Source organism: Nycticebus coucang, chromosome 1 (assembly GCF_027406575.1).
Source record: "Nycticebus coucang isolate mNycCou1 chromosome 1, mNycCou1.pri, whole genome shotgun sequence".
Taxonomy (NCBI): domain Eukaryota; kingdom Metazoa; phylum Chordata; class Mammalia; order Primates; family Lorisidae; genus Nycticebus; species Nycticebus coucang.
In genome coordinates, this window is record NC_069780.1 from 134307386 (window position 1) to 134328017 (window position 20632).

At 40.0% G+C, this 20632-nt stretch overlaps 2 protein-coding genes across 6 annotated transcripts in view; one reads left to right on the forward strand and one right to left on the reverse strand.

Annotated features, from left to right (window-relative positions):
• GFM2 (GTP dependent ribosome recycling factor mitochondrial 2) overlaps positions 1 to 2324 on the forward strand; it is a 63519-nt gene extending 61195 nt beyond the window's left edge. For 3 of the 5 annotated variants that reach the window (XM_053588710.1, XM_053588694.1, XM_053588719.1), the window contains one exon: positions 1913 to 2324. Coding sequence is in view for 1 of the 5 variants with exons in the window: in XM_053588719.1 (XP_053444694.1) it covers positions 1913 to 1939 (27 nt within the window). In the remaining 4 variants the exon portion in view is untranslated. Of the gene's footprint in view, positions 1 to 1747 lie in introns of all 5 variants that reach the window. The other 2 variants (XM_053588686.1, XM_053588702.1) reach the window with 1 other exon arrangement.
• On the reverse strand, positions 35 to 20613 carry HEXB (hexosaminidase subunit beta). The gene is made up of 14 exons (XM_053588748.1): positions 20319 to 20613; positions 16272 to 16417; positions 14796 to 14861; positions 12998 to 13044; positions 12636 to 12746; positions 8737 to 8838; positions 7220 to 7349; positions 5119 to 5299; positions 4497 to 4583; positions 3175 to 3247; positions 2334 to 2508; positions 1011 to 1101; positions 739 to 843; positions 35 to 230 (listed from the first exon to the last, which is right to left on the reverse strand). Exons 1-14 carry the CDS (start codon positions 20555 to 20557, stop codon positions 170 to 172), a joined length of 1614 nt encoding a protein of 537 aa, XP_053444723.1. The 5' UTR covers positions 20558 to 20613; the 3' UTR covers positions 35 to 169.
• Between the last annotated feature and the right edge of the window lie 19 nt (positions 20614 to 20632).

Here is a 20632-nt window from a genome sequence, read left to right on the forward strand (position 1 = left end):
GCTGCTCTCACAAGAAAGATGCTAGATTTCTGTATGTAATATAAAATAAGAGGTTTAATCAATAGATTGTATTCAAAAAGTAACATTTTAATTTACATGATTTCAAAATCAAGTTGATTGTAACACAGCACTGGGGCCTTTCCCCTTCCTATGTTGGTTTCAGCTCATTTCACATGTTTTCCTCATAGTTGCAATATCCAGTGTAAAGAGGTTGTGCAGCTATTCCACGTCTGTAGACGGATGTGAATAAAGATGTATTAGATTGCTAGGACTCATCTGACTTAAATTGCTGAAAAGGCAAAATCACTCAGGATTGCTAAAGGGATTTAAGGCAACAAGTTCTAAATTACACAATTCTATATACAGTAGAATCTCTACAGCTGACCACCTTCTTAAGTTGACCTAATTTTCACAGACCAGACGTGCACCTTATGTACATATTAGTACCGTAGACCTCATTCCTTATGTTAACCATCTCTGCATGTTTGTTATGTCCCTCGAGCGGTCAGCTTCCTAGGTTCTTTTGTCTATAAAAGTCTTAAGTCCAAATACATCTTTTTATAGGTATTATTCTCTTACCTATAAAAAATAATTATGAGTTTCTCCTAATTACTAATTATGCAACAAACATTTCTTAATTTTAAAAAAAAAAAAAAAAGGAAACTAGCTAACACTGAATAAGGTGGTTAAAACTCCCACAGGACTTGCCGCAGTGTCCTGTCCTGAGACGTGTCTCACCTGAGCATTCTGCAGCGGTGCCTCGTTAGTCTGTTGTAGGCGTCATTGACATCTTTAACATTTTGGGGACTCCAAAGTCTCTCACCAACGGCACTTGCTCGAGGCCTAAAATTTAAAACCACAAAGCCCTCAAAGCAGTTAAGATTCATGTTTTCTTAAATAAGTGTCTGAAGCATATGCTTGGAAATCCCTAATGCTTTCCTACTTAGATGGAGAAGGAAAGCTAAGACACCTTAGTTTTTAATTTAAATATTACCATTTAAATTTCATACCATAATCTTGGAGTAAGGTTAGTTGCATCCACATATTCTCCCCATAGACAAGCTTCTCCACCAAGGACAAGTTTTTTCTGTGTCTGTGTACCTACAGTGAAATCATTGAATTGATACAAGTTAAGCAGTTGCAGTTCCAGGCTTATACAAAGAGGCAATGCTAATTCCTCCTCCTGTCTTTATCCTGGGCCCGGAGGTGACATTTCTCTCCTGTGGTCCACAGGGACTTGGGAGGTGTTCATGGTTGTGGCAAAAAAAAAGTGGTAAACTTTATTTTCACCCCAACCTATGGTTAGCATCATAGATTAAAAATATTGTTTTATTTTGGATACCAGAAACCACTTTTTCCCTAGGATGCCAGAGAATACAAGGAGTGCTAGGTTTTTTTTTTTTTTTTTTTAATGGACCATGACCATCACATGTCAGCCTCTAGTTTCTACCGCTTCATATTTACAAACAAAACAAAAAGCCCTGAGGACCTACTACTTTTTTTATTTTTACAATAATTATGACTTTTTCATAAAACTTGTGCTAGGGAAAATTATATCAGTTTTTATTAGACCTACAGTTTAAAAGTTTTGAAATTATGTAAATTAAAATGGCTAAAGAGCAATCCCCATAATATTCTGAAATAAAAAATATTCTGAAATAAAAAAACCTTTTTCAAAGAAAACTTTGTACTAAGGGTTGATAGACAAAAACTGAACAAAGTAGAGCTCTTTTTTTTTCTTGTACAGTCTCCATGTTGCCCAGACTGGTCTCAAACTCCTGGCCTCAAGCGATCCTCACACCTGAGCCTCTCAGAGTGCTCGGATCTGACCTAGAACAGTTTTCTATGAAAGGGGTCTGAAAGCCTGAAGCTCTCTGACTGAGACATTTCCTCCTGTCACCCCCTTCTCCAGGGATGCCTACTCCTCAGAACCCTATGACTACACAGCCTGGAATCCACTAAACTGCCTAGGAGACTTGTGATTTAAATTTTAGACTGTAGCTTTGCTTAGGTGTCTTATACTGCAGAGAGTTCAGAAGAGGACATTCAAGGTTAAGCAGTCAAATAGCTTTTAAACAGACAGTGACAAGACTCATCCGTGAAAATGGAGATAAAATCTAAGGGCATCTACTTTTGAAGAAGTTCTTGTGTTTAGGCAAGTATATGGTTTCTTTCACAGAGTTTAAAATGATACTGAGTTTTTCTTTGTTTAAATACACAAAACCGAGGGTCAAACATTAAAGGGAGAGTAGTTAGTAGGTAATATCTAGGTAAGGAGTTCCTGGATCAGAAGTTAGGGAAGAAAACTAGGGTAATGATGGTTGCTCACTTACCCACAAAATTAAGAGGTTCCACAGTATAGTACTGTTTCCAGTCTTGTCCATAACTTATCAAATCTAAGTACCAGGGGGCAGAAAGGATTACAGGAAAGCCAGATGCTGTGATTCTACTCATTTCCTCAAAATACACGGAGTTTTTCCACACTTCAACTATTGTGCCTTGCTGAAGCTGTAAAAGTTACAAATTGTAATACCTGATAATAAGTCTGGCAAATACAGTAGACGAACCAAAAGTTTAAGGCATTATAGTTAGGAAAAGATTCATGAAAAAACATATGTACATTTTCCTCTTTCCTCCTGATTTAATGACATACTTTATTCATTGTAGGAACTTCAAATTAGAAGTTTCATCCACCTTACGGTTTGATATTTAACTTTGGCTTGTATGTGACACCTCGTAGGTGCAGAATGAACTAGGGCTAGGATTTACATTCAGTCATTTCTACCACACTAAGTTTTACTTACTTGGGAACTCTGAGAATGTCACTAATACCTCTGGAAAGGTAATACTATTGGCTTATAAATTCCCAATTGCTCCAAGGAAAATGAAGAATTCTGACTATATCAGAGGAAAAAATACTATGTAAATATAGTAGACATACACTAGGAGACTTGTGATTTAAATTTTACATATACAGACAGTTTTACTTACTACAAAACTATCTTAATAGCTATAAAGACTCATTTGTTCTTACCGTCTGAAAAAAATTATTTTGAAGTACTTCTGTTGGTGATTAACAATAAGATAGTGGGGGAGGGGGAAAGAAGGGAAAGGTGAGAAGGCAGCATTAAGTCTTATGTTATCAGAGTCAGATGCAATCTTCACAAGTCTCACCTTCACTTTATCATCAAAAACCTCTTGCCAGACAACGGATCTCTTGTTTAGGGTTGCAATAATATCCAAAAGCCTAGCATCGCAAAAAATTACAACGTTATTTCAGATCAAAAGCTCTAAAACATGCATGCTTCCTGCTAGTGATTACTTGCAATGTTGAGAGGTACCCTTCAGTGCAACACAGCTTTATAGCAGAACCTACTATCTATTGGGTATTGGCCAAAGTGTTCTTTCTAGCTCACAACACATAACCTGACTTAGTTTAGTGGTCTAATGGTCATTTGCTGAAATAAGTGAGCTTAAGCATGCCCCTGAGGCAGGAAGAAGGGGCCCCAAGTTGAGTCGGCAGGCAACACATAGGCAGTTGTACTAACAGCAACCTCTGATGATTTTGTGGCCATTTTAGAGTAATGAAACCATAATCTGTGCTGTCATATCACCTAAATAACACTCAACAGTTGCTGATAATCAGTCCACAAATACTTAACAGGTATTTAGACAATGCTGGGTGCTCTGCAGATAAATAAAATTAGAATCCATCACACAAAAAGTTGAATAGGAAAAGGCTGAAATCTGGGCTTGCCAAATGAACGGCAAAGAGCAACAGTTGGTAGACTACAGCCTGTTTTTGCACGGCGCATGAGCAGAGATCTGTTACGTTTGTATAGCATTGTTTAGTAAAACACAGGGATGTGCAACTATATGTGGCCCCTGAAGCCTAAAGTATTTACTGTGTGACCTGAGTTTGCCAACCCTAGTATACAGCAACACTATCCTGTATAGCTCTCTGCATTAATGCAAATGCTGTATATTATGTACTTTCCAGTATGGTAGCCACTAGCCCCATTTGGCTTTTGAACACTTGACATATGGCTGATGCAACTGAGGAATTGAATTTATAACTTTCTTTAGTTTTAATTAATTTAAATACAGCCCCATGTGGCTATGGCTACCTTACTGGACAGCACAGATACAGAGCATAAGATAAGCACCTGGAATTGACAGAAGGAAATGAATTCCAGGGGCGGGGTGGTGGTGAAGACTTCATAGGGTCGCCAGGGCTTAGAACAGATGACTGCATGCCTATATTTCACTTATTGCAAAATACTTAGTGATTATGTTACCGATTTAAAGAAAGCCATGGATATTACTTCCTTCTTTAGTGATTTTTCACATCTATACTTTAGCAAGGTGGAGAGAAAATAAGCAGAGTACTAAATAGCTTAAACTTTGAAAAAGTAAAGCACAGTACTAAAAATATAGCTTAGACTTTTACAGAAAGCATGGATGAAATACAGAGAAGTAGGTTTTCTAAAACTTACTTTTGAATATAGAAAGATTCTAGTTTTCTGAAATCTTCACCAAAGCCTTTTTGCTTCATAAAATCTCGTATGTTTGGATTTGACTCCCTTAAACAAAAAACAGTGGTTGAAATTTCATTAAAAGTTTGATATGCCCAATTTATTATTTAAAGGAGGAGATATCCTTAATATCAGTTGTACATGCCTAAAAACTATTAGTTTTTAGGGAGTAAAAACATAAAAATTTAATTGAGTTTTATTAATTTTCCATCACAAATAACTTTTTTCCGGAAGCTGATTTCTTGTAAAAATGGTATTCTTAACCCTATCTTCTTGTCCTCCGCCTAAAGCTATTTACAAAGAGGATTTTTATTCAAAAAGTCTTCCCCAATTAATCATTCCCTTTCACTAAAGATGTTCTCATTTCATTGTCGTCTTTTTTTTTTTTGACTGTCCATTTTCTTCTGCACTTTGATTCTCCTCACAAAGCTTTTACTTTTTCATACCACCCAAATGTACACTGTACAAAAGCCCACTATCTCAGCAGCTCTATTTCCCAGTTTAAATCCTTAGAACCAGAGACACCTATTTCAAATGCAGCCTTTTTTTTTTTTTTAATCAGGATTATAAAGAATCATCTTACCAACAGTTAAAATCTACTTCGTCTCCTCCCAAATGAATGAATTCATCTGGAAACACCTTACTAATTTCTTTGAAAAATGAAGTGAGGAAGCTGTAAGTTGTATTGGGAATAGGGTTTATAGGTCCAAAAGTGTTCAACTGTCTCTGTTTAGGGTAACATGGAGTCAGGAGGTCTTTCTGACCTAGGAGAAAACATGATTCTCTTTTAAAATAAGTATGTTTAATCACAAACACCTGGCTTTGCATATGATTATATTATTTCATCTTGTTGAAGCTTATAAGAGTTTCTCTGTACAAAAACCTTTTTACTAAGAGTTCCAAATAAGATGAGGGAGAATTGATTCCTGAGTCCCATCTCTCTATCTTTGTTACCCTTTGTCTCCAGCCTCTGAGATTTTATATACTTTAAATATTAATGACTCCTAGATCATCACCTTGCCCCACCTGACTCTTTTTGCTTGAGCTTTAATGCATATTTTAAATCCCCTGCTAAATACAACTGGAAATCCTGGCTGTGCTTCCAACATACTCTTAACAAAAACCAACATCTTGGATCGGCGCCCGTAGCACAGTGTTTATTGCACCAGCCACATACACGGAGTTCAAACCCGACCCGGGCCAGCTAAACAATAATGACAACTGCAACAAAAAATAGCCAGGTGTTGTGATGGGCGCCTGTAGTCCCAGCTACTCGGGAGGCTGAGGCAAGAGAATCACGTAAGCCCAAGAGTTGGAGGTTGCTGTGAGCTGTGACACCACGGGACTCTACCGAGGTGACTATATACTTGTCATAGTGAGACTTTGTCTCAAAACAAGAACAACAAAAAAAACCCCAACATCTCCACTCCTTAAAATCCCTTCTCTAGCTTATCCTGATGTTCATATTCCAGTAAAGATACCACCATTCTACAGTCTACACCTCTTCCCTCTCCTGGAGTCAGTAAGCTGCTGAGTTCTCCGGATATTTCCAGAATGCCCCTTAATTATGTCCATTATTTTCCATTCCTGCTATTCCCCTCCTGGTCCAGGACTTTAGTCTCTTTCCTTTTCTAATCTGTCACTTTCACAAAGGTTTTTCCCAAAGTATGACACTCATGTCACTCCTGCTGAGAAATTTTCACTAGTTTTGTTGTATCTGAATGAAACCCAGATTTACTTCCCTCTACTCCCCACATCTACCCTCATAATATTTACTGAGCAATTTTAAAGCCTTAGTACCACACTATGTGCTTTACATTCATTATCTAATTCTCAAAAAACTTACATGCTAGCTAATATTCATAGTCCATTTTAGAAACAGGGAAACTGAAGATGGAATGATATATAACTTGCCCAAAGGCCCCCAGTTTCTAAATGGTAGAAGCAGGATTCAAACCTAGGCAGTTTGGCTTGAGAGCCTAAGTTCTTCTTCTTTGAGACAGAGTCTCAAGCTGTCACCCTGGGTAGAGTGCTGTGATGTCTCAGCTCACAGCAACCTCAGACTCTTGGGCTTAAGCAATTATCTTGCCTCAGCCTCCCAAGTAGCTGGGACTATAGGTGCCTGCCACAATGCTGGGCTATTTTTTGTTGCATTTGTCGTTGTTTTAGCTGGCCTGGGCCATGGTCGAACCCACCAGCTTCAGTGTATGTGGCTGAAACTGTAACCACTGTGCTACGGGTGCCAAGCCTGAGAGCCTAAGTTCTTTATAACCCCACTATTACACCACCTATTCTTTGTTACATTCTGCTCTACCATATACTTGGCAAGCTTATCTTACACTTTTTGCACACCTTTTCTCGTGCTATTCCCTCTACCAGAAACATGAATATATCTTTTGCTCAAAGGCATTGTAAGTATTACCTTATCCATGAAACTATTTCTTGAATTCACTTATGTTCTACTTGCTATCATAATTTTTTGTTTGCTTTTATCCCCTTCTTTATCCTTGAAGCAGGGCCTAGACACAGATACTTGCTCACAGTAGATAGGTAATAGTTCTTGAATCATATCTGGCATTGTGCAAATCACACTCAAGAACAAAATGAATAAACACCAAGTCATAAAACAGATGCAGGACCTCAAATGTTCACTTTTTGCAACTTATAAAACATAAACGCCTTACTTTTTCCCCAAGACGCCATATGTCCAGGGGTATCAAATTCTGGTAAGACTCGAATCCCTCGTAATCTGGCATATTCAATCACCATATGGACATCATTTGATGTATAAACATGAGATGGAGAATAGCTTCCCTGTAAAACCCATAGTCACGGTAAGATATACAAGGTGGATTTGGTCCAAGAAATCATTAACAATTCTGTTTGCACTTTGATATCTGATAGCAGATTTTCTCCATTATCATGGTGTATTAAATAGTTCCACATGATGTTGAATGACTCATTTAAAAATAATATAGTACCATAGTGTCATGAGTAGAAAATCTACAGTGAATAGAAAGCCAATTTCTGCTAAGTCACACACACGCAAAAGATGATAGCTATTTGGGGGCTTCTGTCAAGTCATCTCTAAACTATATTTTATCAATAAATTGTCAGTATATATTGTGTTGATCCTAGATTAACTGATAGAAATATCTATCTCGGTGCATCTTACAAGGGTACATGTGAGCCTTGGCAAATGTGGAATGTAAATGTCTTGGCAAAGTAACTAAGAAAATGCCAGGAGGGCTATGTCAACTAATGAGATGAAAATGTGTCAAATATTCTATGAACCAAGTGTATGGTGCCCCATGATCATATTGATGTACACAGCTATGATTTAATAAAAAAAAAAAAAAGAAAAGAAATATCTCCACCAGTGCCTCCTGTTTCAAGAATTGCTTTTGTCATGCTATTTCAACTTCGTGTAATCATATAATAAAATATAAAATGTTTCCAAAGTGAAACTTCTGAAAATATTGCTTTTGTCAATTTTAGAATCAAAATTCACACATTATTCTAAAGCACAGCTTTTATCGCCAAAGTCACTTTAATCATTATCAGCTTTATGGCAAGTGACCTGATTGTGTGTTTAAAGACTACCTGTCCTATATATTGAAAAATTAGAGCTCACTGTTGGTTGCAACTACACATACAGGTCCACTGAAGGTCACTGAGCACATTTCTCCAAGTATAAATACTCAACTTCTGAAAAGTAGTCTTGCCTCCTGAGCCCTTAAGTCAACTTTGTATGAAGACTAGCTCTAACTACCAGTTTATAGAAAATACGGGGACACTGTGGCGATGCTTTTGCCAATTGGACACACAACTCAGTTTCTTCATTAATAACAAGAAGGAAAAGATGGGAGAGGGATCAAAAGACATTAACTGACCATAATGTCTGGACCTTATTCGCATTTCACTGCAAATAAGATTTTTCATAAAAGAGGCAAAGGCACTTGAAGAAATGTGAATACCGATCTAGAGATTCTTACATTTACATTCCAGTAACATTTGTAACAACACAAATATAACAGTTTTCCGGATCTAAAATGCTATACCACAGCCTAAACAAAAGAAAGAAAACCACAACACGTCTAACTTTGATTCTCTTCATAAGAAAAAACATTTAACCTACAACTTCTAATGAAGCTGTATCAAAGACTTTTGTACACACACGGCAGGAACATGATTTACTCACTTTATCACTTAACTCTGGAAAAGTGATGCTCTGATAAGGGAAAGACTCATCATCCACTATGTGCCAGTGGAGAACATTAAACTTATTAAAAGCCATGGCATCCTGCAAGCAAACATTAAAAAATTACATACTGCAAATGTAATACATAAGTATTTTTTACCTGTTTACATTTGGGATTGCATCCAGTAAGTCTGCTTCCTTTTAAAACTTTCTCTTTTTTTTGGCTTGGTGCCTATAGCTCAGCGGTTAGGGTGCCAGCCACATACACTGGAGCTGGTGGGTTCAAATCCAGCCCGGGCCTGCCAAACAACAATGACAACTGCAACCAAAAAATAGCTGGGCATTGTGGTGGGCGCCTGTAGTCCCAGCTACTTGGGAGGCTGAGGCAAAAGAATTGCTTAAGCCCAAGAGTTTGAGGTTGCTGTGAGCTGTGACGCCACGGCTCTCTACCCAGGGTGACAGCTTGAGACTCTGTCTCAAAAAAAACCTTTCTTTTTCAGCAAAAGAAGAGTGTGGAAGAAGTAGAAATTTTTGCCTAGATGACTTTACGTGGCACATCACTACTTAGACGCCTATACAGAGATTCTAGACAGTGAGCCTTCACTTTGCTCTATGGGAGGAGAACAAGCTTATAAACTCCCAGCATTTAGAGGTCTGCCAAGAATGGAAAATAGTTCTCGGCTGCTGCTGCTGCTGCTGCAGTTGGGAATAGAGCAGAAGAAAAATGGGGCATTCATGTAAGCATGGCTTATAATTCCCATTGTTTTGAAATTTGAGTCCCAACCCTTAGAAATGAAAGAAATTCATTACAAACTAAGTACTATTCCTAGATACATTTTTGGGCAAATTGATTTTATATGTACTCTGGAATATTAGACAATATAATACATAAAATAGGAAGGTTGAGAACCATTAGGCTATAGTTTGCCAACCCCTGACATAGGCAGATAGAGAAATAGGGAAAGATGTGATACACATATACACAGACTTTTATAGCTCTGTCTGCTCAGAGGGCCTAGAAACAATGAACTACCTCGGGCCCAGAATTTGGTTTCAAGATATTGTTCACCACTAAAAGGATTTCTTAGAGAAATGTTTGAATTCAGACTGGGATAGTGAAAGATAAACCTGGAACATCACGTACTAAAAATAAAGAAAATATTCAAAGATTAAAGAGGACGTGCCAAAGGATGTTAACCAACATGAAGCATTCCCACGGGCCAAAGCTGGGACAATTTGACTATTAAATAGGGAAAGTACCAGATTACAATCCATTGAAGAAAACAGTCATCCACAGGTCTATACTGATAAAAATAAATAAATGAAAGAGAAGGGAGTGCTGTACCTTCCAGCAAAATGCCAACTAATAAATGACGGGAGGAATGATGAAAACAGAAAGCTCACCACATGACCGTCACCTCAGTAACTGATTCGGGCAGGAATCACCTGTGGGTGCTAAAACCAGTAGGTGAACGCCGGATGAAGAGTGGGAATTTTACGTAGTCTCAAAATTTCTCCCCAAGAGATACTTAATCACTTACCAAACACAAAATACTTTTAATTAACAGTGCAGTAGAGAACCCTGGCAGATGACATCTTACCCAAGTTATAAGTGAAAATATCAGAAATGAAATAAATAAGGCACTGTGCCCCTGACATGTACCGGGAAGAACACAGCATCACTTCTGCTCAAAAGGCATGACTGAGGGTGGCGCCTGTGGCTCAGTGAGTAGGGCGCCAGTCCCATATACCAAGGGTGGTGGGTTCAAACCCAGCCCCGGAAATAGCCGGTCATTGTGGCGGGGGCCTGTAGTCCCAGCTACTTGGGAGGCTGAGGCAAGAGAATCGCCTAAGCCCAGGAGTTGGAGGTTGCTGTGAGCTGTGACACCACAGTACTCTACTGAGGGCAATAAAGTGAAACTCTGTCTCTAAAAAAACAAAGGGCATGACTGAATCTGATCATGTGGAAGACAGATAAGCTAGGGCATATTCTACAAAGTAACTGACACTGACTTCAAAAATATGACCTTGAAAGACAAGTAAAGACAAACAGTTCCAGATTAAAAGTGGCCACAGACTAGCCAGGCGTTGTAGCGGGCGCCTGTAGTCCTAGCTACTGGGGAGGCTGAGGCAAGAGAATCGTCTAAGCCCAGGAGTTGGAGGTTGCTGTGAGCTGTGATGCCACAGCACTCTACCAAAGGCAATAAAGTGAGACTCTGTCTCTTAAAAAAAAAAAAGAAAGAAAAAGAAAGTGGCCACAGAGATGTAACAAGTAGGTACAACATCTAATCCTGGATTGGATGCTAAACCTACAAAAGTTAAAGTTTCAGTTAATGGAACGACTGAAATTGGAATGGGTTCTGGCAATTAAATGGTAGCACTGTGTCAATTTCCTGATTTTGGTTGTACTCAAGTTAGTAATATGTAACCTTTTTAAAGAAATTCAGTACCTTTGAAATATTGAGGGCATTAAGTCAACATATGTGCCCATATGGTGTAGGAAAAATACCTTTAGGGAAAATAAAGCAAATAACAATACATTTTTAGTGTTTAATAAGTATTTAATATTTAAACAAATATAAAACTTTACCATTGGGATGTCTGGGTATATGAGCATTCTTTATGCCCTTCTTACAACTTTCCTATGAGTTTAATATTTCTTAAGAATAAAAATAAAAAACAACTTACAAAGCTATAGAAATTAAAACTATCTGTACTGGCCAAGGAAGATAAACTGGTAAAGATTGAGAGCTGAAAAACTGACTCATGTATTTATGGGAATTTAGTATTTAATACTCCTTATAATTGAAAACAATGGGGAAATTATACATTGCACAAAAATGAGATTGGGATTACTGGCTAAGCATTTGGAAAATAAAATTGAACTATCCATAATACACTAAGGTAAATTTTAACTGAATCAAGAATTTAATAGTAAAAAGTATAGACGTTATTTTTATATTTTGCCTTTCTTATGGAAAAGGACTTTCTTAGCATATCTCCCAAGACCAAAAAGGACAGAAGTAAGATTGAAAGGTATTACTTCTTTAAAAAATTTAAACTCAGCTGGGTGCTATGGCTCATGCCTGTAGTCCTAGTACTCAGGGAGGCCAAGGCCTTGAGCTTAGGAGTTCATGACCAGCCTGAGTAAAGCAACACCTGGTCTCTACAAATAGAAAAGCTAGCCAGGCGTTGTGGCAGGCACCTGTAGTCCCCTGGAGGCTGAGACAAGAGGATCACTTGAGCCCAAGAGTTTGAGGTTGCTGTGAGCTATGATGCTATGGCACTCAACCCTAGGGTTGAGACTCTGTTTCAAAAAAAAAAAAAAATTAAACTTTTACAGGTGAAAGACGCCACAAACAGTTGCAAAAGCAAATTTAGACAAACTTCATGACAATATATGATAGATAAGTATGTAAGCATAAGCAAAAATATCAGTGAAACAATCTGTAAATATAAAACATTAAACCAACCAAGGCATTAACATTCTAGAAAATAATATAAAAAAAATAAATAGCTAATAAGTAAAAGAGCCTTATGTTTACTAAAAAGCAAAGAAGTACAAATTAAAATGAGGTATATTGCAAAAATGTGCTACATTGTTGGTCAAATACAGTGCCTGTCACCTGTCTAGAAACAGGTCTGACAGTGTATACCAAAAGATAAAATTTATACCTCTTTCAGCCCAGAAATTCATGTCTTAAGGATTGATCCTCAAGAAAATACACTTCCTTAGGGAGGGAGGGAAGCATACTCAGTACTTATAATACTCAATATACCAGAAAAACACATGCCCCTGTTCAAACCCGCCCCACAGTTTAAGGAACCAACACAAAGTAACAACACAGAGGGGACACATCTTCAGAACAGACTATGGACAGAACAAAGTCATTACCTACCAGGGTTTTAAGAATAACCTTAAGTGGCAGAAAGTGCCTGGATGTATCAATTAGAATTCCTCTGTGAGGAAACCTTGGAGAGTCAACAATGTTGGATTCATTGATGGTAAACTGTAAGACAAAAATAAAATTTCGATTCAGTTTTAGCATTTTCTCTTGACTTGAGCTCAAGAAACACTGTATCTATATAAGTATTGGATAAAAGATTAAACAAAGTAACTGTGAAATTTCTACTTATCAGCCATGACAAATACATGTATTTGGGAAAAGAAACCTTCAGGAAACAATAGGTAAACAGGTTACATTTTTCTACTAATAATTGCCTATCCAACACTTTCTAGTAACATAATAATCATACTTACAGTACCATACGAATCTTGATAAATCAACTGGCTAAAGGTCTCTAAACCTAAGGAAAGTAAAATTTACTGCATTAATTTATAAAACAATAACTGAGACAATAAAAGTTGTATTATCCAAACAGACTCTTAACCAGGTAAGGTAAATAAAATTAAACATAGTGTTGGCTCAGTGCCCATAGCACAATGGTTACGGCGGCAGCCACATATACTGAGGGTGGCAGGTTCGAACTGGCCCAGGCAAGCTAAACAACAATGACAACTGCAACAAAAACAGCTGGGCGTTGTGGCGGATGCCTGTAGTCTGAGCTACTTGGGAGGCTGAGGCAAGAGAATTGCTTAAGCCCAAGAGTTTGAGGTTGCTGTAAGCTGTGATGCCACAGCACTCTACTGAGGGCGACAGCTTGAGACTGTCTCAAAAAAGAAAGAAAGAAAAGAAGAGAAGGGCTTCTTAGACTAAAATCTAGTCATGGCATCCTCACTAAAGTTCTTTATTGGGTGGATCAGGACAATAAGGATCTATTCTTCCTATCAGATCCCAGACAAGACAGGCAGATCAGACTAGTAAAAGCTTAAAACCACATTATACCATATATAAATGATAATTGTTGCAGTTACATTTGTATAAATACATACAGATTTGATCTTAACACACTATATCTTTACAATTCATATAATACTGAAATATATTCGTAAGATGCATTAAGTGAATTATAAAGATCATATAATGTGTAAGGATCAAATCTATAGATATTTTCATATTCTATTTTGAAATAAGATTATAATCATTCTATTCTTATGGCTATGAAAACATAGCATAACTGATTATTTTAGATAATAGTCTGAGTCAAATTTCAAGCCTTTTTTTATTTTTAATTATTATAATTTGGTTGGTTAGCTCATATTAAAAAATTCCCTGTTGGGCTCAGCACCCGTAGCACACTGGTTGCAGCAACACCCACATGTGGCAGGGTGGCAGGTTCAAACCTGGGCTGAGCCAGCTAAACACACAATGACATCTGCAACAAAAAAATAGCCGGGCATTGTGGTGGGCACCCGTAGTCCCAGCTACTTGGGAGGCTGAGGTAAGAGAATCACTTGTGCCCAGGAGTTTCAGGTTGTGGTGAGCTGTGAAGCCACGGCACTGTACCGAGGGTGACATAGTGAGACTCTGTCTCAAAAAATAAATAAATAAAGTAAAAATAAATTTAAAATTCCCTTTTTAGAAGCTTAATTTGGAAGTTAGTAAACAATCTTTTTCTAAGAGGTAAAAGAAACTTTGAACAGCAAAAGTCAATGTCCTGATTCCAAACTTTTGAAGTTCAAACCCAGAAATTCACAGGCAAAGCTTTTAAGATTCCTCTCTGCCCACTGCCTCTAGCCAACTCAGAGCATATTTACCTTTTAACACTTTAGCTTGCTTATGTTTCTAACTCCATAGGAATTAAAATTGGGGAAGAGATATGCTTGCTGCTCAAGGCAGCTAGAAGTGATAGCTGAATAAAATCTAATCAGAACTGGTTGGGGCCCTAACAGTTCTATAAACCTTACAGATCCAACAGCATCAGTGAATTACAGGACTGCGGGAAGGGAATCACCCTCAAACTGTTTAAAAGGTCAAATGAGGTTTCTCCCATGCCTTAAGGAATATGTGTTTAATGGAAATCATCTTGGAATTACTCAACAAAGCTCTATGTAAAGGGTCCAAGGCAGCTAAGGTTTGCTGTGCTTGATTTCAACAAAGCACCAGCTAAATATATTCCTTCACTAGAAAATAATGACAAAACTGCACAGGACTTACCTCGTAATGCTCCCCAGACTCTGTTGGCCTTGAGGAGAGCCACAGGTTCCTTCACAAGTAAAGAATCTGTACCGGGGATAAAAAAAGCACTTTTGTTTGTTGATCTTTCAATGACACAGTAAGTTTCCTAAACACGTTTGACTGGTATTTCTGGATCATTCTTTTCTCCTGTTCCTTCCACCACCTCCTGTTATACATCATCACAATATCCTGTCAATTCTCCCAACTCCACATGCCCCAAACAGAACTTGTTCCTCCTCCTTCCCCACACGACTCAATCTGCTGGTTTCCCATGCTCCTCACGTCAGTGAGTCAGTCACATACCAACCAGTCAGCTGAACAGCTCATGTCAGGAATGTGGCTGTCATCACCATGATTTCCTCATTTTCCCACAACAGAGTAGGGTCCCAGTTAAGCCAAGGCTTTAGGTCAAAATGCAAACATTCCTCAGTGCTCACTATTCCTTGGCGATGCCTCAAGTGTCACGCAAACCTTCTCCCCTAAGGCCAGAGAGTTACCTCTACTCTTTTCCCTTTTTTCTACTTGCCCTGCACCCACCCCAATCTCATCCAAATCTGCCTTCAGACTTACTCTTAACTTTTTCCATTAATTCATCTTTATCCCACTCTATAAAGACACTTTAGTTTTGTCTCACTCAATGAAAAATTCACATGCATCTAGGATGAGGCTGCAGTTGGCCACTTCTTATGAGGTGCTAATCTTTCCACTTTTAAAATCACACTCTGCCCAAGGTCTTTTTGAGAGGTCTGGGGTGGAGTTAACCCCAGACAAGAGTAAAGCAGCAGAGGTTATGGAGATTGGAAGCTAATGGGTATTACAGTGGGACTTAGCCACTCTTTGGCTTGACCCCAAGGCTGGAGGTTATTGACTTAGTACTGTAGCAGCCTTTGGACATCTTTTTGACCCTTAAATGACTGGCCAAGTAAGTTTATCCATATAGTGGGAGATCATTCTGCCATTAAAAATGACAGAAGGATAGTTAGTGAAATTCACAACTGTTCCTAACACATTATTATGCAGAAAAGCAAGATATAAAAACACAAAACAGCAAAATTACAAAAAAGCAGAATCCACAGGTATAAAATTAATCCCATTTTCATGCCCATGTTTACCATATGCTTATATCTATGTAAAACATTTAAATGTTCTCCCCTAGAAAAAACAGATACACACCTGAAAATGACAATGGTTAGTTCTGTGTACTGCAATTATGAGTGATCAATTTCTTCCTCTTCTGCACTTACTGTACTTAGAAGTTTTCTACAATGACTATGAATTACTTTTATAATCAGACTTTACAGGTTACTTGTAAAATAAGAATTATAGATTATAATCAGACTGTACAGATTACTTTTAAAATAAGAATTACTGGCCAAGAACTCATAATAGTTCACAACATGGAGCCCGATTCTGGCAGCTTGGGACACAGGATGCTCACATTTCGCAGGTACTCACAGGATTCATCCGAAGACATGCTGGGGAAAGCATCACACTCGGACTCAAGGACAACTGAGACCAGAAGTTGCTTTAATTGTGTTCCACCCTCAAGTTTCGGAAGCCCCTGAGGCCGCTTGTAAACACCAAAAATATATTCATAATATCTGCATGAGAAATAAGTTTAAATATCTTTTGTAAACATTTTAAGCCAAATTTTAAATTCATATGTGCTAATGGCCATAGTCTCGTCAAAGCCATGCCACCCTTTATTAGTCTGACCAGAGATTCTCACCCAAGACACTTGGGGGCTTTTCAAAAATCCCGATGTCCAGACATTCAGAATCTATGAGACTGGTTTGCAGGCACAGGAATTATAAAAGCTCCCCCCACCCCACTCCCAGGCAAGCCCCTGTTAAGAACAAGTAATCAAACTCATCTATCACTTTTGGGTATGGCATCTAGTTCTGACCAGTGATTTGGGTATGTCTGTGTGTGTGGTGAGAAGTTCCTCTCTTCAGCAAAGCACAAGAAAACTTTGTTTCTCTGTATGTGACAGTCGGCTACACTAAAAATGACAGCAGAGATGAAGGAACGTGGACCCAGGATGTGCTATTGAGCCTAGGAGCCCTAAATTCATCCCTATTTGGGGGCATCCTAAGGTATGAGATAGTAAGTTTTCTTACTAAGCCAGATTGACTCAGCATTCCCCTTAGTTTCCAAGAAAAGTATCCTCAGTTGATATATAACCCCCCTCCCAAAATGTCACCAGCCTATAGGATTCTCACTAGAACCTTTAAAATGTATCTTCTGTAGGGGGGAAGGAGGAGGGAAAATGGAATAGACATGAGGAAAGGGGGTTAGTAAATTCTCACCTAATGGACATAATGTAAGGGTATACAGCACACCCCCTAGACGAAGCACCCAACTACGACTTGAACTTTACCTTAGAAACGCAAACAATGTAACCTAATCATTTGTACCCTCATATTAATCTGAAATTGAAAAAAAAAAAAAAAAAAGAATTTGAGGGAAAAAAACAATAGCAAATAAAATAGAATAATTATAAGGATAGACTGCCATAAAAGTTAAAAAAAAATTTTACCTTCTGTTGGTACCCAAATATCAAAAAGAATATTAAATAAAAATTTAAGGTTGCTAAAGGATAAAAAGATCAGATAGGCTTGTGAGCAATTGTTTAAATAACATTTTTAGATTTTGATAAGCCAGAAGGTTGTATATGCTACTTATGTGCAAGAATACCTTGTGTTTGTTCAGAAAATGAGAGGTAAGAAAATTTGGATGAGTTTAGAATTGTATGGAAGATAACCAGTGAGCAAATGAAATGGGCGACGGTATTGGGGGTCCTTCTCATAGGAAAACCTCGACAGATTAAAAAGGAAATTAACACCACTGCAGGGCATGTTTAAAAATGGTTAAAATTGGAAGTTTTATGTTATTTTACCAAAATTAAAAATGGGAAATCAAAGTTGCTGGCAACTTTAAGATCTGAGATAGGTGCTGGCTTGTCCCCAATAAGGAAAACTTTGAGCCTGAACTGTAAAAGTCTAACAGATGACTCAAAGGATTCTGAGTCAGCGATGTCAAAGTTATCTGCATTAGCTTAGCCTCCCAGGAGTGAAGCTATTTGTGTATTAATGAGTGACTAGAATATGATAAACCATATTCTAGAAGCTGAGGAAGCAGCCAGGCACCTGCCAGCCAAACTCTCTGCTTGCAAAAAGAATGTTTCAAAGCAGGGCCTGTGAGAGAACTTGGGCTCTTCAGAGACAGCCCTGTGATTCTGAACAATCTGGGCCTAGGCTGGGTGTGTTCTTGACCACCAGAGGTTTCTAAACACCCCAATCCAAATCCTTCCAGCCCCACTGTGCTTTTACTTTGACCTTAAATTCCTAGAATGCCTCGTCTGCTTTGAGTCTTAGCCACAAGGACTAAAGTTTTATGACCTGCTTCCTAACAATGGCAGGTATTAATTGACACACGCCATGCATTAGTTAGGCAAACCCTTCACCTGTCTTGAAATGCCAAGCCATGTTTACAAACCATCTCACTCGCTGATTCAAGTCCTAGTGATCTACTGTCATTAACTAATGTCACCCACGCTTTTGTGCCATACTCATGTCACTTCAGCACATCACCAAGACCTTGTCTCACTGGCAGCATGAAGGAAAACAGCAGAAGGAAAATCCAATTTGATAAGCTGAGCACCGAGGCATACATGGTAAGACTGTTCTGTGGCTCAAGCAGCTAAGGTGCCAGCCACATACACCTGAGCCAGCAGGTTTGAATCCAGCCAAGGCCAGCAAACAATAATGACGGCTGCAACCAAAAAATAGCTGGGTGTTGTGGTGGGTGCCTGTAATCCCAGCTACTTGGGAGGCGAAGGCAGGAGAATCAGTTAAGCCCAGGAGTTGGAGGTTGCTGTGAGCTGTGATGGTACAGCACTCTACCCATGGCGACAGCTTGAGGTTCTTTCACAAAAAGATTCCTAGGGAGGCGCCTGTGGCTCAGCAAGTAGGGCACCGGCCCCATATACTGATGGTGGTGGGTTTGAACCTGGCGCCAGCCAAACTGCAACAACAACAAAAAAAATAGCCAGGCATTGTGGTGGGTGCCTGTAGTCCTAGCTACTCGGGAGACTGAGGCAAGAGAATCGCCTAAGCCCAAGAGCTGGAGGTTGCTGTGAGCTGTGACGCCACGGCTCTGTACGGAGGGTGACATAGTAAGACTCTGTCTTTAAAAAAAAAAAAAAAAAGATTCCTCATCCTAGTCATGATCTTTCAGATAACCTTCACACTCTTCCCATACAATCCTTCTAAATATCCCAAGGTAACCACCCCTTTGGTTTCACACCTTCACCCCAGTAGGGCCTTGGCATTCCAGCCAGTTTCAATAGCACAGACTCTAAAACAGGAGTTGCACTATCCCTGTAGTACAAAACAAAAGGAAAACATGACCCTTTCCCTAGCAGAGAAGGAACCATCTCTGCCATCCACATCAAGGCTAGGACCATCAGCTTGAGCACCAGGCCCACCTGGAGTCAGAAATTGATAACTAAGCTAGTTTTGCATTTTCCCACCAGCTGTGAAGTGTCTGGCAGGCACAATGAAGCTATAATTATATCCACTTGGCACAGAGACACTCTGGGGGTTTAAGGAGGTGGGATACTTAGCACCAAATTACGGTCCTTTGGGGCACTACACACGTTGAGGACAGTCACGTCTACATAGGTCTTGTATCAGAAGGGACAGCATACCACTGGGGCAAACATCTCCCCAGAGGCGACCGGCCTGGTCTGGGGTGTGGTTAGGAAGCCGGCTATATGGGGGCTACCGCTCCTTATGCTATCAAAGGTTTCTAAGGCTCTGTAAGAGGAAGCAGGGAGGGCGATCAGGAGACTGGTGTTGGGGAGCTCAGATAAAAGCAGATACTGCAAGCGCCGGTCGCAGGAAGTGGATTACAACATCTACCAGATTTTGGAAGGGAAGGGGATTTCGGGTGGTGCTCTAATTTAAGGACTTTTGCTATCTGAGTTGTTACCAGGAGATTTGGGGAGAGCAGGGTGTGAGAAAGGCCCGTAAATGTTAGCCAACTTTGGAGGATCCCTGGTCCCTCAAGACGAATTTGGCTAAGTTCTTCCAGATCATTCAACCTCCCCCTTAGAACTCCCTTCAAATAAAAGCTGTCACTTCCCCCACCCCCAGCTGCAGAGGTGGAACCGGTGTCCCTCCGTCCATCTTACTTGCCTTTCTGAGGCGAACAAGGCAAAGCGATTGATTCTGAGCAACCCCCTCCTTGCTCTCAGTAGCCTGCACCAAACCAGGGTTCCTGAGCGCCCACCGTGCCCCTTAAGAGGCAGGGCGCAAAGGGAACAAGCTTAGGTTTTGAACCGGCCCTGCCATCTTCTAGACCTGTGACTTTGGTCCTGTCACTAGCCCGCTCGGGGTTGACTTCCTCGCCCTGTGAAACGCGGTGGCGTGAGGGTCTGCGCCTCAGAGGGGACCCGCCCGTCCGGCCCCGGGTCCCATCCCCGCCGGGAGCGCTCACCGCCGAAATGCTTCCTCCAGTGCGGAGCAGGTGGGACCGGCCGTGGAATTGGGGCCGTGGTCGATGTAGAAGTTCTCGGCGGCTAGGCGCAGCTGAGTGCCTGTCACCTTCACCGACAGCGGCAGGGGCCAGAGCGCCAGCCCGCGGCCGGCCCAGGCGAGCGGGGCCTGGGCCACCAGCGCCAGCAGCAGAGCCAGCAGCGCCCGCCACGGGGACAGCCCCAGCCCGCGTCGCTCCATGGCCGATCGGCTGCGCTCGGCCCGACCCGCCCCGCCGCAGCCGCGCTACTTGACTTCCAGCGCAGCCCGGGGCGG